This window comes from Odocoileus virginianus, chromosome 20 (assembly GCF_023699985.2).
Source record: "Odocoileus virginianus isolate 20LAN1187 ecotype Illinois chromosome 20, Ovbor_1.2, whole genome shotgun sequence".
Classification (NCBI taxonomy): Eukaryota; Metazoa; Chordata; class Mammalia; order Artiodactyla; family Cervidae; genus Odocoileus; species Odocoileus virginianus.
Window position 1 is genome coordinate 15,906,988 of NC_069693.1, and position 12,986 is coordinate 15,919,973.

Genomic DNA, 12,986 nt, shown 5'->3' on the forward strand with positions numbered 1-12,986 from the left:
CCCTTCCCCCTGGCAACCATAAGTTTGTTTTCTAAGGCTGTGAGTCTCTTTCTGTTTTGTAAGTAAGTTCATTTGTATCATTTCTTTTTAGATTCCACATATAAGAGATGTTATATGATATATCTGTGTGAGAAGTCTCTGATGCCTCCTCTAACTTTGGCTAATTTTCCTTTCAACACAAGGAGCAAGCCCTGACTCAAAATGCCTGGCAGGACACATAAGCTTACTGGAATTTATAACATTATTCTGTTTTCATTATTATATTTTGGTGCTACCTATTCATGAAAAGTGAAACTAGTTTTGCCATTTACACATGATACAAGATTTCCCTTCTGAAGAAGTCAATTGAAATAAACAAAATATGGGTCAACTTTTTAACAAAAGCAGTTGTTAATAGTGGGCACAACTCATGGTCTCTGAGCACTCACACCCCTTGTCAGCCCCCATTCCTGATAAGATGTTCTCTACCCCACTAACTTAATTTTCACAGTACCTTTTGCTCACTCTAAACCTATTTCTCTCCCCTCCAGGAAGCTGCTGCCCAAAGACAACTGTAACAGTTTTTAGCATGAGTTATTACTTGAATATGTTTATTTATTTCAGGTATAATTATATTCAAGGAAATGTACCATCTCCAGTGTCTAACTCAATTGTATTAATATATTTTTCTGTGTACCCACTCATATGACTTCCACCTAGATCAAGTTGTGGAGTACTTTTCACCCCAAAGCAGGTCTTCCCCACTGTCTCTCAGTTGGTTCCCCACCAAAGACATTACTCTTTAGGGTCATTGCTGACCTCCACACCAAGATGTTGGATTGAAACTGTTCTGGGTCATTACATAAATGGAATCACACAGGGTGCATGGCTTTGTGTCCAGGGTCTTTCACTCAACAGGCTTTTTGTGAGATTCATAGTATAAGGATTAATTTCTGCCCTGAGACTGTCAATGCAAATGTCTTCTGGTTTATACGGAGTCCCTTTGCCTCACTTTGCACCATCACAAATCATAACTTCCGAATAGCAAAACTTTCAACATTTTCCAAATAAAACTAAAGTGGTTGGACAGTCAGACATCAGTTGACCTATACAGTGCTTTACAGTTCTCCCTGGGTACCTAAATCACTTGGAGAGCTTTTAAGGCATTCACATCCAGGCTTCTTCCCCAGAGATTTGGTTCCATTTGGTTAATGATCAAAACCAGGCATCCCCAAGTGGTTCTGATACCCAGGGAGGTTGGAACACTGACTTAGGTTAATGAGAAAATAACTTCCAAGAAAAAGGTGTCACCTTCCTGGGGTCCCGTGGCTATGCATAAAGGGAAGGGGCCCCTTGAATTGGTTCCTGTGGGGTGGAGATCAAGGGGAATGGGTGTTAGGTAGATAGCTATCACTACCCTCTGCAGCATTTTGGTCCAAGGATGTGTTTGTACTCTTGGTTTCCAGATCAGCAGTTTCTTTACATGTGTGGGAGCAAGCTCATTCCAAGCTCTCATCCTTGAATATCATACTGAATAGAGAGGATCATTTGTAACTTTTCCCTGGAGAAGGGAATGGCAACCCATTCCAGTATTCTGGTCTGGAGAATTCCATGGACAGAGGAACCTGGCAGGCTACAGTCCATGGGCTCACAAAGAGTTGGACACAACTGAGTAACTAACACTTTTGTACCTTTACTTGAACACTGCTGTCCTATTTTTCCATGATCAGGGTATCCTGTTCCCAAACCAGAAGTGATCCATCTGCTGGAGAATGAGCAAATTCTATGCTTGGTGAAGAGAGGCTTCTCCTAAAGTTCCTGTCCAGGTGAGTGACCAAAGGTCAGCAGGTGAGGGCATCAATAGAGGGTCACTGGGAAGTCTCTTATTGTGACCTGCCTGGGGGCCTGGTGGCCATGGAGCCCTTTGACATGTCCTCACCCAGTTACACACTTCCTCATTACTTGAGGAGGACTAGGTTGTATTTTCATTCCAATCCCAAAGAAAGGCAATGCCAAAGAATGCTCAAACTACCGCACAATTGCACTCATCTCACATGCTAGGAAAGTAATGCTCAAAATTCTCCAAGCCAGGCTTCAATAGTACGTGAACCGTGAACTTCCATATGTTCAAACTGGATTTAGAAAAGGCAGAGGAACCAGAGATCAAACTGCCAACATCTGTTGGATCATTGAAAAAGCAAGAGAGTTCCAGAAAAACATCTATTTCTGCTTTATTGACTTGCTAACGCCTTTGACTGTGTGGGTCACCACAAACTGTGGAAAATTCTGAACGAGATGGGAATACCAGACCACCTGACTTGCCTCTTGAGAAATCTGTGTGCAGGTCAGGAAGCAACAGTTAGAACTGGACATGGAACAACAGAGTGGTTCCAAATCAGGAAAGGAGTACGTCAAGGCTGTATGTTGTCCCCCTGCTTATTTAACTTATATGCAGAGTACATCATGAGAAATGCTGAGCTGGATGAAGCACAAGCTGGAATTAAAATTGCCAGGAAAAATATCAATAGCCTCAGATATGCAAATGACACCACCCTTAAGGCAGAAAGCAAAGAAGAGCTAAAGAGCTTCTTGATAAGAGTGTAAAAGTTGGCTTAAAGCTCAACATTCAGAAAACTAAGATCATGGCATCTTGTCCCATCACTTCATGGTAAATCGATGGGGAAACAGTGGAAACAGTGACAGACTATTTTTGGGGGCTCCAAAATCACTGTAGATGGTGACTGCAGCCATGAAATTAAAAGATGCTTACTCCTTGGAAGAAAAGTTAAGACCAACCTAGACAGCATATTAAAAATTTTGCAGAGACATTCCTTTGCCAACAAAGGTCCATATAATCAAGGCTATGGATTTTCCAGTAGTCATGTATGGATGTGAGAGTTGGACTATAAAGAAAGTTGAGTGCCAAAGAATCGATGCTTTTGAAGTGTGGTGTTGGAGAAGACTCTTGAGAGTCCCTTGGACTGCCAGGAGATCCAACCAGTCCATCCTAAAGGAAATAAGTCCTGGGTGTTCATTGGAAGTACTGATGTTGAAGCTGAAACTCCAATACTTTGGCCACCTGATGTGAAGAACTGACTCATTGGAAAAGACCCTGATGCTGGGAAAGATTGAAGGTGGGAGGAGAAGGGGACGACAGAGAATGAGATGGTTGGATAGCATCACTGACTCAATGGACATGAGTTTGAGTAAACTCTGGGAGTTTGTGATGGACAGGAAGGCCTGGCGTGCTGCAGTCCATGTGGTTGCAAAGAGTCGGACATGACTGAGCAACTTAACTGAACTGAACTGAGGTTGCATTAGGTAAATGTCAGGCTATAGGTTTCATACATTTGAGATTAACACCTGGTTTTGTCTCTCTTCAGGTTTTTGACCATGGAGATATTGAATGATCTCATGGGTGTTGGAAATAAACTAATACTAGCTACTATAACAGAAACTATAACCTCAGCAGATCAGCACAGGGAGTCTTGTTTTTTTTTTTTTTTTCTTTTCTTCATTCATGTCAGGATCTGTACAAGTTAGTGGGAAGCTCTGTATCACAGTTATTCAGAGAATAAGATACCTTTTATTGTCAACATAAGGTTTAACTTGGGCTTTCTTGGCATTCTTTGTCCAGCAGAGGGGAAAAGAGAGAGGAATGAAAGAAACCATACCCACTTATACGCATAGCATTGCCATTGCCACTGCACTGACATCTCACTGACAAAACCTGGGCATTTAACCACACCTGGATTCTCAGAGCTATGAAATGGTTTAGTTGTGTGCCCAAGGAGAAAAGAACATGGGTTTGGTGAACATCTACTTGGTCTGCTAAACTCAGTCTATGTTTAGAAAATGATAGTAATTATATTATTTCATGTTATCTCATTGGATTGTTTGAGGATCTAACTAGAAAATATGTAAACTGCATAGTATAGGACCTGACACATAGTGGCTCAAAAAATGTTAGCTATTTGTATTGATACCATGGGTGTAATAACATTAATCATAATGACTAAGAGTAATATCACACATTTCCTTCAGGGCTCAGATGAAAAGAGCCTTTCTCTACCATTAATACCTCCATTTATGCTTGGTAACCACCATTACCCACATTCTTTATCAACTTAGCTGTCCATATATACAGTCATTTTCTGTTTGTCAATCAGACATTCAGAAACAATCCTTTCCCTGTGTCATTGTTCCTGTTCTGTACAACCTTTAGGTGTCTCTGGCCTTACCCACATCTGGGCTGCTGAGGCACCTAATGCCATTACTGGGTTGACTGGCATCACCTGAGCATGATGGTCTCTTGTTTCTCTGCTCATCCCTCAGGCTGCACAGCTAGCTACATGTCTCTAGCCAACCCCTCCTCAGCTCCTTGGAGTTTGTTCTGAAATTTCACCCCTCTCCCCAATTCCATGTTTCCACATGAACATCTCAGGGATACTTCATATTCATCATGGCTGGGAGGAAACTCACTATCTTCCCAGTCCTTCTACCTTCCCAGTTGTAGTGAATGACCCTGCCATCTGGAAAGTTGAGAAGGCAGAAAACACAGACAGCAGCTCAACACCTCTGTCACCATCAAGCCCAACATCTAGCCATACTGAGGCCTGTCCATTGTACATCATACATATCTCCTGAATCCCTCAGTTCAGTCAGTTCCACCACTAATGCCCTGTCCATGTTGTCATCATCTTTCACCTGCATGATGCTAACAGAGTCCCACTTGATCTCTGCACATCTGATCTGTGCCTCTGGTTGGCTCTCTCTCCTGCATAAGCTTCCCCAGCCACTCAGACCTTATTCCAAATCTTCACCACATTAACAGTTGCTGATGTCTCAGTCAATAAAATTCATGTTAAAAATATAATTGCTTCCTTCTTCAACATCAGTGGTCTCACTTAGTAGAGAAATCCTGTTAATGCAATTAATATGGGAAAATCTTTCTCAAGAGGGCAGGCCCCTTGAGAACACTTCAGCATCCATGTTGGGGAGAAGCCATATGGGTGTGCTGAGTGTGAGGAGGCCTCAAACTGCAGGTCACACCTCATGGGGAACCGACATATTCATACTGGACAGAAAGGCTCTGAGGGCAGTGAATGTTGAAATTCTTTCACAGACCACTCTACTTTTATCCAGTGGGGGAAAAAACTCTTGGAGGGCAAAGAATCCATAAAAAGGACTGTTGTGACAGCTCTTCCTTAACTTGACACATGAATTCATGCTGGAAAGAAGTCTTACAAGTGCAGTGAATATGGAAAGATAATGACCACTCCAATTCTGTCTGCATCATAGGACCCACACTGGAGGAAAGTCCTTTGGGTGAAAAGAATGTAGGAAAGCCTTTGGAGACAAGCTGTCCTCAATTAGACATGTGTTGGATCTCAGTGCAGAGAAGCACAGTGAATGTGGAAACGTTGTAAGACTTAGCTCATCCTTCATGAGCCACTGAGGGAGTCATAATGGAGAGAAACCCTATGAGTGTGAGAAATTTGGGTAGATCTTTCACACACGGGTAAATCTCAGTCTACTTCAGAGAATTCATAGTGTATTCAAAAGGGAAAGCCCCTTTGAATACAAACACTGTGGTAAATTGCTTGGTCAGTGGAATAATCTTACTCAACATTTGAGAATTCATATTGAAGAGAAACCCTATCCCCCCTCAGGTACACAGTCTCTGCGGCAGCTGTGCCTTCACCTGTAGCTGAACCCTTGCATCACAGAGGTTGGAGGCCCTCTCTTTCCCAGATCACACCTTGGTTCTCAGTAAGGGTCCTTCAGTCCACAGCAGGAAAATCTATGCTGTAACAGTTCAGTTCAGTCACTCAGTCATGTCTGACTCTTTGTGACCCCATGGACTGCAGCACGCCAGGCCTTCGTGTCCATCACAAACTCCCAGAGTTTACTCAAACTCATGTCCATTGAGTCGGGGATGCCATCCAACCATCTTATCTTCTGTCATCCCCTTCTCCTCCCACCTTCAATCTTTCACAGCATCAGGGTCTTTTCCAATGAGTCAGTTCTTCACATCAGGTGGCCAAAGTATTGGAGTTTCTGCTTTAACATCAGTCCTTCCAATGAATATTCAGGACTTATTTCCTTTAGGATGGACTGGTTGGATCTCCTGGCAGTCCAAGGGACTCTCAAGAGTCTTCTCCAACACCACACTTCAAAAGCATCGATTCTTTGGCACTCAACTTTCTTTATAGTCCAGTTCTCACATCCATACATGACTACTGGAAAATCCATAGCCTTGATTATATGGACCTTTGTTGGCAAAGTAATGTCGCTGCCTTTTAATAAGCTGTCTAGATTGGCCTTAACTTTTCTTCCAAGGAGCAAGCATCTTTTAATTTCATGGCTGCAGTTACCATCTGCAGTCAGTTGGAGCCCCCAAAAATAAAGTCTGTCACTGTTTTCCACTGTTTCCCCATTGATTTACCATGAAGTGATGGGACAAGATGCATGATCTTAGTTTTCTGAATGTTGAGCTTTAAGTCAACTTTTTCACTTTCCTCTTTCACTTTCATCAAGAGGTTCTTTAGTTCTTCTTCACTTTCTGCTATAAGGGTGGTGTCATCTGCGTGTCTGAGGTTATTGATATTTCTACCAGCAATCTTGATTCCAGCTTGTGCTTCATCCAGTCCAGAATTTCTCAGATGTACTCTGCATATAAGTTAAATAAGCAGGGGGACAACATACAGCCTTGACATACTCCTTTCCCAATTTGGAACAGTCTGTTGGTCCATGTCCAGTTCTACCTGTTACTTCTTGATGTGCATACAGATTTCTCAAAAAGCAGGTCAGGTGGTCTGGTATTCCCATTTCTTTCAGAATTTCCCACAGTTTGTGGTGATCCACAAAGCCGAAGGCTTTGGCATAGCTAATAAAGCAGAAATAGATATTTTTCTGGAACTCTCTTGCTTTTTTGATGATCCAACAGATGTTGGCAATTTGATCTCTGGTTCCTCTGCCTTCTCTAAATTCAGCTTGAACATCTGGAAGTTCACAGTTCACTTACTGTTGAAGCCTGGCTTAGAGAATTTTGAGCATTACTTTACTAATGTGTGAGATCAGTGCAACTGTGCAGTAGTTTGAGCTTTCTTTGGCATTGCCTTTCTTTGGGATTGAAATGAAAACTGACATTTCCTAGTCCTGTGGCCACTGCTGAGTTTTCCAAACTTGCTGGCATATTGAGTGCAGCACTTTCACAGCGTCATCTTTTAGGATTTGAAATAGCTCAACTGGAATTCTATCACCTCCACTAGCTTTGTTATTAGTGAAGCTTCCTAAGGCCCACTTGACTTCGCATTCCAGGATGTCTGGCTCTAGGTGTGTGATCACACCATCATGATCACACCATCTGGGTCATGAAGACCTTTTCTGTATAGCTCTTCTGTGTATTCTTGTCACCTCTTCTTAATATCTTCTGCTTCTGTTAGGTCCATACTGTTTCTGTCCTTTATTGTGCCCATCTTTGCATGAAAAGTTCCCTTGGTATCTCTAATTTTCTTGAAGAGATCTCTAGTCTTTCCCATTCTATTCTTTTCTTCTATTTCTGTGCATTGATCACTGAGGAAGGCTTTCTTATCTCTCCTTGTTCTTCTTTGGAACTCTGCACTCAAATGGGTATATCTTTCCTTTTCTCCTTTACCTTTAACTTCTCTTCTTTTCATAGCTATATGTAAGGCCTCCTCAGACAACCATTTTGCCTTTTTGCATTTATTTTTCTTGGGGATGGTCTTGATCCCTGCCTCCTGTACAATGTTACAAACCTCTGTCCATAGTTCTTCAGGTACTCTGTCTATCAGATCTTGAATCTATTTGTCACTTCCACGGTATAATTGTAAGGGATTTGATTTAGATCATACCTGAATGGTCTAGTGGTTTTCCCTACTTTCTTCAATTTAAGTCTGAATTTGGCAATAAAGCATTCATGATCTGAGCCACAGTCAGCTCCCGTTCTTATTTTTGCTGATTGTATAGAGCTTCTCTATCTTTGGCTGCAAAGAATATAATCAATCTGATTTCAGTGTTGACCATCTGGTGATGTCCCTGTGTAGAGTTTTCTCTTGTGTTGTTGGAAGAGGGTGTTTGCTATGACCAGTGTGCTCTCTTGACAAAACTCTGTTAGCCTTTGCTCCAAGGCCAAATTTGCCTGTTACTCCAGGTATTTCTTGACTTCTTGCTTTTGCATTCCAGTCCCCTATAATGAAAAGGACATCTTTTTTGGGTGTTAGTTATAGAAGGTCTTGTAGATCTTCATAGAACCATTCAATTTCAGCTTCTTCAGCATTACTGGTTGGGGGCATAGACTTGGATTACTGTGATATTGAATGGTTTGCCTTGGAAACAAACAGAGATCATTCTGTCATTTCTGAGATTCACTCAAAGTGCTACATTTTGGACTCTTTTGTTGACTGTGATGGCTACTCCATTTTTTCTAAGGGATTTCTGCCCACAGTGGTATATATAATGGTCATCTGAGTTAAATTCACCCATTCCAGTCCATCTTATTTCTCTGATTCCTAAGATGCTGATGTTCACTCTTGCCATCTCCTGTTTGACCACTTCTAATTTGCCTTGATTCATGGACATAACATTCCAGGTTCCTATGCAATATTGCTCTTTACAGCATTGGACTTTACTTCTATCACCAGTCACATCCACAACTGGATGTTGTTTTTGCTTTGGCTCCGTCTCTTCATTCTTTCTGGAGTTATTTCTCCACTGATCTCCTGTAGCACATTGGGCATCTACTAACCTGGGGAGATCATCTTTCAGTGTCCTATCTTTTTGCCTTTTCATACTGTTCATGGGGTTCTCAAGGCAAGAATGCTGTAACAGGGCCCCCACAAAAGCACATGACTCCATTTTCCTCAGCAGGAGTGATGTACAGCCCAGCAGAGAAAGGATATCCTGGAGTTGGTTCCTCCATTATTCAGTTCTCTCATTCAGTCTTCACATTTGTCTTCAAAGGACTCTGGTGTGTTCTTGCTGGTATGATGAGCAAGAGTTATGAGTCATCCTTCATCCGCATTACCACACACTGTGTCCTTGACACATCACAAGTAAATACACATGGGCGACTAAGACTTGGCTCTTGAGCAAGAAGAGAACTCACCATATAGTGTTGGAAACACTCATGAAAACAGGTACTATAAAACTACTCTGCTGCTACAATAGAAACCTGTCCAGGGCCTCCAAGGGCATAAAGAAGAGTAGGTTCAAAACTGGGGTCTTGGAGGAAAGATACACAGAGGAAAGAGCAGTCTAGTTGCTGGTGGCTAAGAGCTTGGATACTGTGTATAGATGGCTATGCTAGCACTTCCAAGTTATTCCCATCACCAGACTTGGACAAGTCTCTTCTCCCCAGGCCTTAGCATCCTTATCTGTAAACAAGGGTCCATAAATTATAAAGCACAATAAGGAGAGCAGACACTAAAGAACGGGTTTCATGCAGACTTCTTGGTAGGCACTGAAGCCAGGTCCAAAGATAGGGAATAGTATTCCTGCAAAAGAACATAGCATGGGCCAAGATCTTGAGGCCACAAGGGCTGGGCCAGTGAGGCTAGAGTAGGAGGCAGAGACTGATGCATAGAGTTTTGAAGGCAAAGTGAAAAATGTAGATTTTATCCTAATTGCTTACAGAGGCTGTGGGAGGGTTTCACTAGGACAAAGACACAATCTGATTTGTCTTTAAACCCCCCTCTAAGTAGTATGAGGGGCTTCCCTGGTGGCTCAGCGGTAAAGGATCTGCCTGCCAATGCAGGAGACACAGGTTCCATCCCTGGGCTGGAAAGATCCCCTGGAGAAGGAAATGGCAACCGACTCAAGTATTCTTGACGTGGAAGTCCCATGAATAGAAGAGCCTGTCAGGCTACAGTCCACGGGTTCATGAAAGAGTTGAACATGACTAAGTGACTAAACAACAACTACTAATGTGTGAGGAATGTACTCGGTAGAGTCAAGAACTGACACGGGATGTGGTGGAGCTGCCATATAATCCAGGAGTGTGTTGACAGTGGACTGACCCAGGACTCTAGTGTTAAGCTGGAGGGTAGAGTATGACCAGGGTCATGTTAGGAAGCAGAGCTAGTAGGATGTATGGATGGTTGGGATAAGGGGGTGAGCCCCAGGGGATGACTTTTCTCATCTCTGAAAAACCCACTGCATACATGGGATTGCAGGGCATGTCCTGTTCTTGTGTTTATATTTCTTGGTCAGTACACAGTAACCTGCTGGAGCCAAAGGCTGCTGTTTCTAGGGCTTGGAATGGCAAGATTCTTCCCTGTCCCCATGAGGGTTACTCAGGCAGTTCATTTTTCTATGGCCTCATTTCTCTGACACAGAGGGACCCTGGCCCAGCCCAGATTAGATGATACTGGGAAGTAGATCATGTGGGTATTGGGCAGAACTGCAGCTCTATGGGGCACATTCCCAGCCACTTACCAAATATTACCAAAGGCAACACAGGGATCTCTGGGCCTTGACCTTCTCTGTAAACTGGGCAGATTCACCTCTCCAGACTGCTTTGTAGGTTAAAGGACACAGCATCTATACATGTATGTATGCTTGATGTATGAACATGTTTTTAAAAGGGCAGATATTTTTGTAATTATGATCATACACCTTTCCCAACCCCCATCTCCCCAACCAGAGAGTGCTGCTGACCTAGTGATTTTCTGAATAAAAGCATATGTACTACAGTTTCCCATGGACATCTCAGCTGGCTTTAGGCCTTGGTCATGACCCTCACGACCTTCAATATAAGATCTTGGCACCCCACCAGCCAAACCTAGGAAATCCCTGCTCAACTTCTGGCTCCTTCCCACTGGTGGTGACTGAGGATGCCATGGAATTAGTTGTGCTTTGAATAAAAATTTAAATTCACTAATGAAAATTAAATTCCTCATAAAAGGTATTTTGGTCTCAATAAAGATCACTGACTGCTAATTTGTAAAGCCCAGATGAATGAGTAAGAGTTGCTCAGTTGTGTCTGACTCTTTGCAATCCCATGGACTACAGCCCAACAGGCTCCTTTGTCCATGGAATTCTCCAGGCAAGATTACTGGAGTGGATAGCCTTTTCCTTCTCTAAGGGGACTTCCCAACCCAGGTCTCCTGCATTGCAGGCAGATTCTCTACCATCCAAGCCACCCAGGAAGCCCAGTGACAGCTAATTTGAACATCTCTCATATATTCATTTAATGTAATAGTTAATGTCTTTTTCTTCAACTATATTCTTTTATTATGTAAATTTATTTGCCTCACTGTTCTTTAGGTGGTCATTTTTAAAAATTTCAACTGTTACTTATTTACAGTCCAAATTTTCTTTCTTCTAGTTTGGAAGTATATATTCTGATTCCTAGTATTAAGCTAATAATTACAAACACTTATTTAACAAAAGAGAACAAAGAGTTTCAAATACCTTACCTCCCTCCTCCACAATATTGAGAGACTTAGAACATTAACCAGTTTCTCCCATCTCAGTATGTACATGTTATTAAAAATAAAGTATTAACATTAGTTTTCAGTTAAGCATATATTTATGTTATTGAGGCTGCACATGGTAATGCTGTCATTCTGACTTCATAATGAAATCTTATTCACGTTTTACACAGATAATGAGCATTTTTTTTTTTTAATCCACAGATGCATCTCTCTCTTGAAGCCTCATTTCTTCTATCATCACAGATCTTTCACCTGGGATTACTTTTCATCATCATTAAATAGAAAATGCTTAAAAAATAATTTTGTTTTGAGCAGGTTAATTCTACATTAAATTTCTCATTTGTGATGTGAAGTAGTTTATTCCATGCTCTTACTCCAAAGACCCTATCAATATGTTTAGAAAGTTAGATGAGCAGTTATTTCTTCAGCAATTTGAATAGGTCTCTCTCACTGTGTCCCTGGACTTGGAGAAGAGCCTCCAGGTCTGAGGTTAGGTTGGGAACGGAAACTCTATCATTGATGGAGGCAGTGATTGAATGAGCTTTGAGATTGTCACATAAAAAGATTGAGAGTGTTGAGCATGTGGGAGAAATAATATAACAGATAATCTGGTGGCCAATTTGATTGATCATGCTAGAAACTGACTAGGTGCTCAGCAATCCCTTTTTCTCTCCCTGGACATACACTTAATTGGTGCTCACCTGTGGATGGCAGGTTCAGGTGAGGAAGTGATTAAGTCTTGATGAGGGCAGTCCCTGGTGACTGAGTCACCAGTCTGTGCCATCTCAGTTTGGACCTGAGTGTGGCTGCTCTGAGATCCAGAGGGGAGGCAGGAGCAGGGTAAAATTCCTGAGAATTAGAGGTGAACAATGTCTTGTCAACTGCCATCACATTCTTGAAATCACGTCAGTTTCACTTCAGCTTTGGCCTAAGGGCAGTTAGACGTGATGTTCTCAAGTGTTGAATCATTTGGCCTGTCAGAATCATTTGTTAGGCAATAGGCCTGCCTATAGTTATGAAACCCTTCTTCATGATCTATTTTCAAGAATAAAAAGTTTTAGAGGGGTTGAGAGGAAGACTCAAGAGAGAGGGAGTATATGTAAACATATGATTGATTCACATTGTTGTACAGCAGAAACTAACATAACATTGTAATTATACTCCAATTAAAAAAAAAGAATAACATTTTAAAGGAGGCAAATGGTGCAACGTTGAGTCTGATGTTTCGGAGACCCCTTGAGTGGAGGTTATGAATAGGCAGAACTAGACACACAATTAGGGTGTGCTGGGGAGGCTTGGAGGTTATAAGCATCCGAAACGTAGCATCTGGTGAATGGATGAGTGTGGAACTGTGGGTTAGATTTAGGAGGTGAAATCTTCTGGTCATGGTGGCAACAAAATTGCAAGGAAAGAAAGGAGAAGGTGGGACCCGAGGTCTGTTTTATCTTGCCTGGGCCAATGGGTGAGGAAGGTGGGCATCACAAGGACAGGAGAGGAAATATAGTGGCCTTGAGAGGTGCTTGTGGGAAGATCAGGGTCTGGCAGGTG

The 12,986-nt window shown here is 42.1% G+C and overlaps 1 protein-coding gene across 6 annotated transcripts in view; it reads left to right on the forward strand.

Moving 5' to 3' along the window:
• The window catches only part of LOC110148568 (zinc finger protein 211-like), a 34,310-nt gene extending 22,520 nt beyond the window's left edge, over positions 1-11,790 (forward strand). For 3 of the 6 annotated variants that reach the window (XR_002317202.2, XM_020910610.2, XM_020910609.2), the window contains 2 exons: positions 1,710-1,805; positions 11,640-11,790. Coding sequence is in view for 5 of the 6 variants with exons in the window: in XM_020910610.2 (XP_020766269.2) it covers positions 1,710-1,792 (83 nt within the window). In the remaining variant the exon portion in view is untranslated. The remainder of the gene's footprint in view (positions 1-1,709; positions 1,806-11,639) is intronic. The other 3 variants (XM_070450977.1, XM_070450979.1, XM_070450978.1) reach the window with 1 other exon arrangement.
• Positions 11,791-12,986: the final 1,196 nt, after the last annotated feature.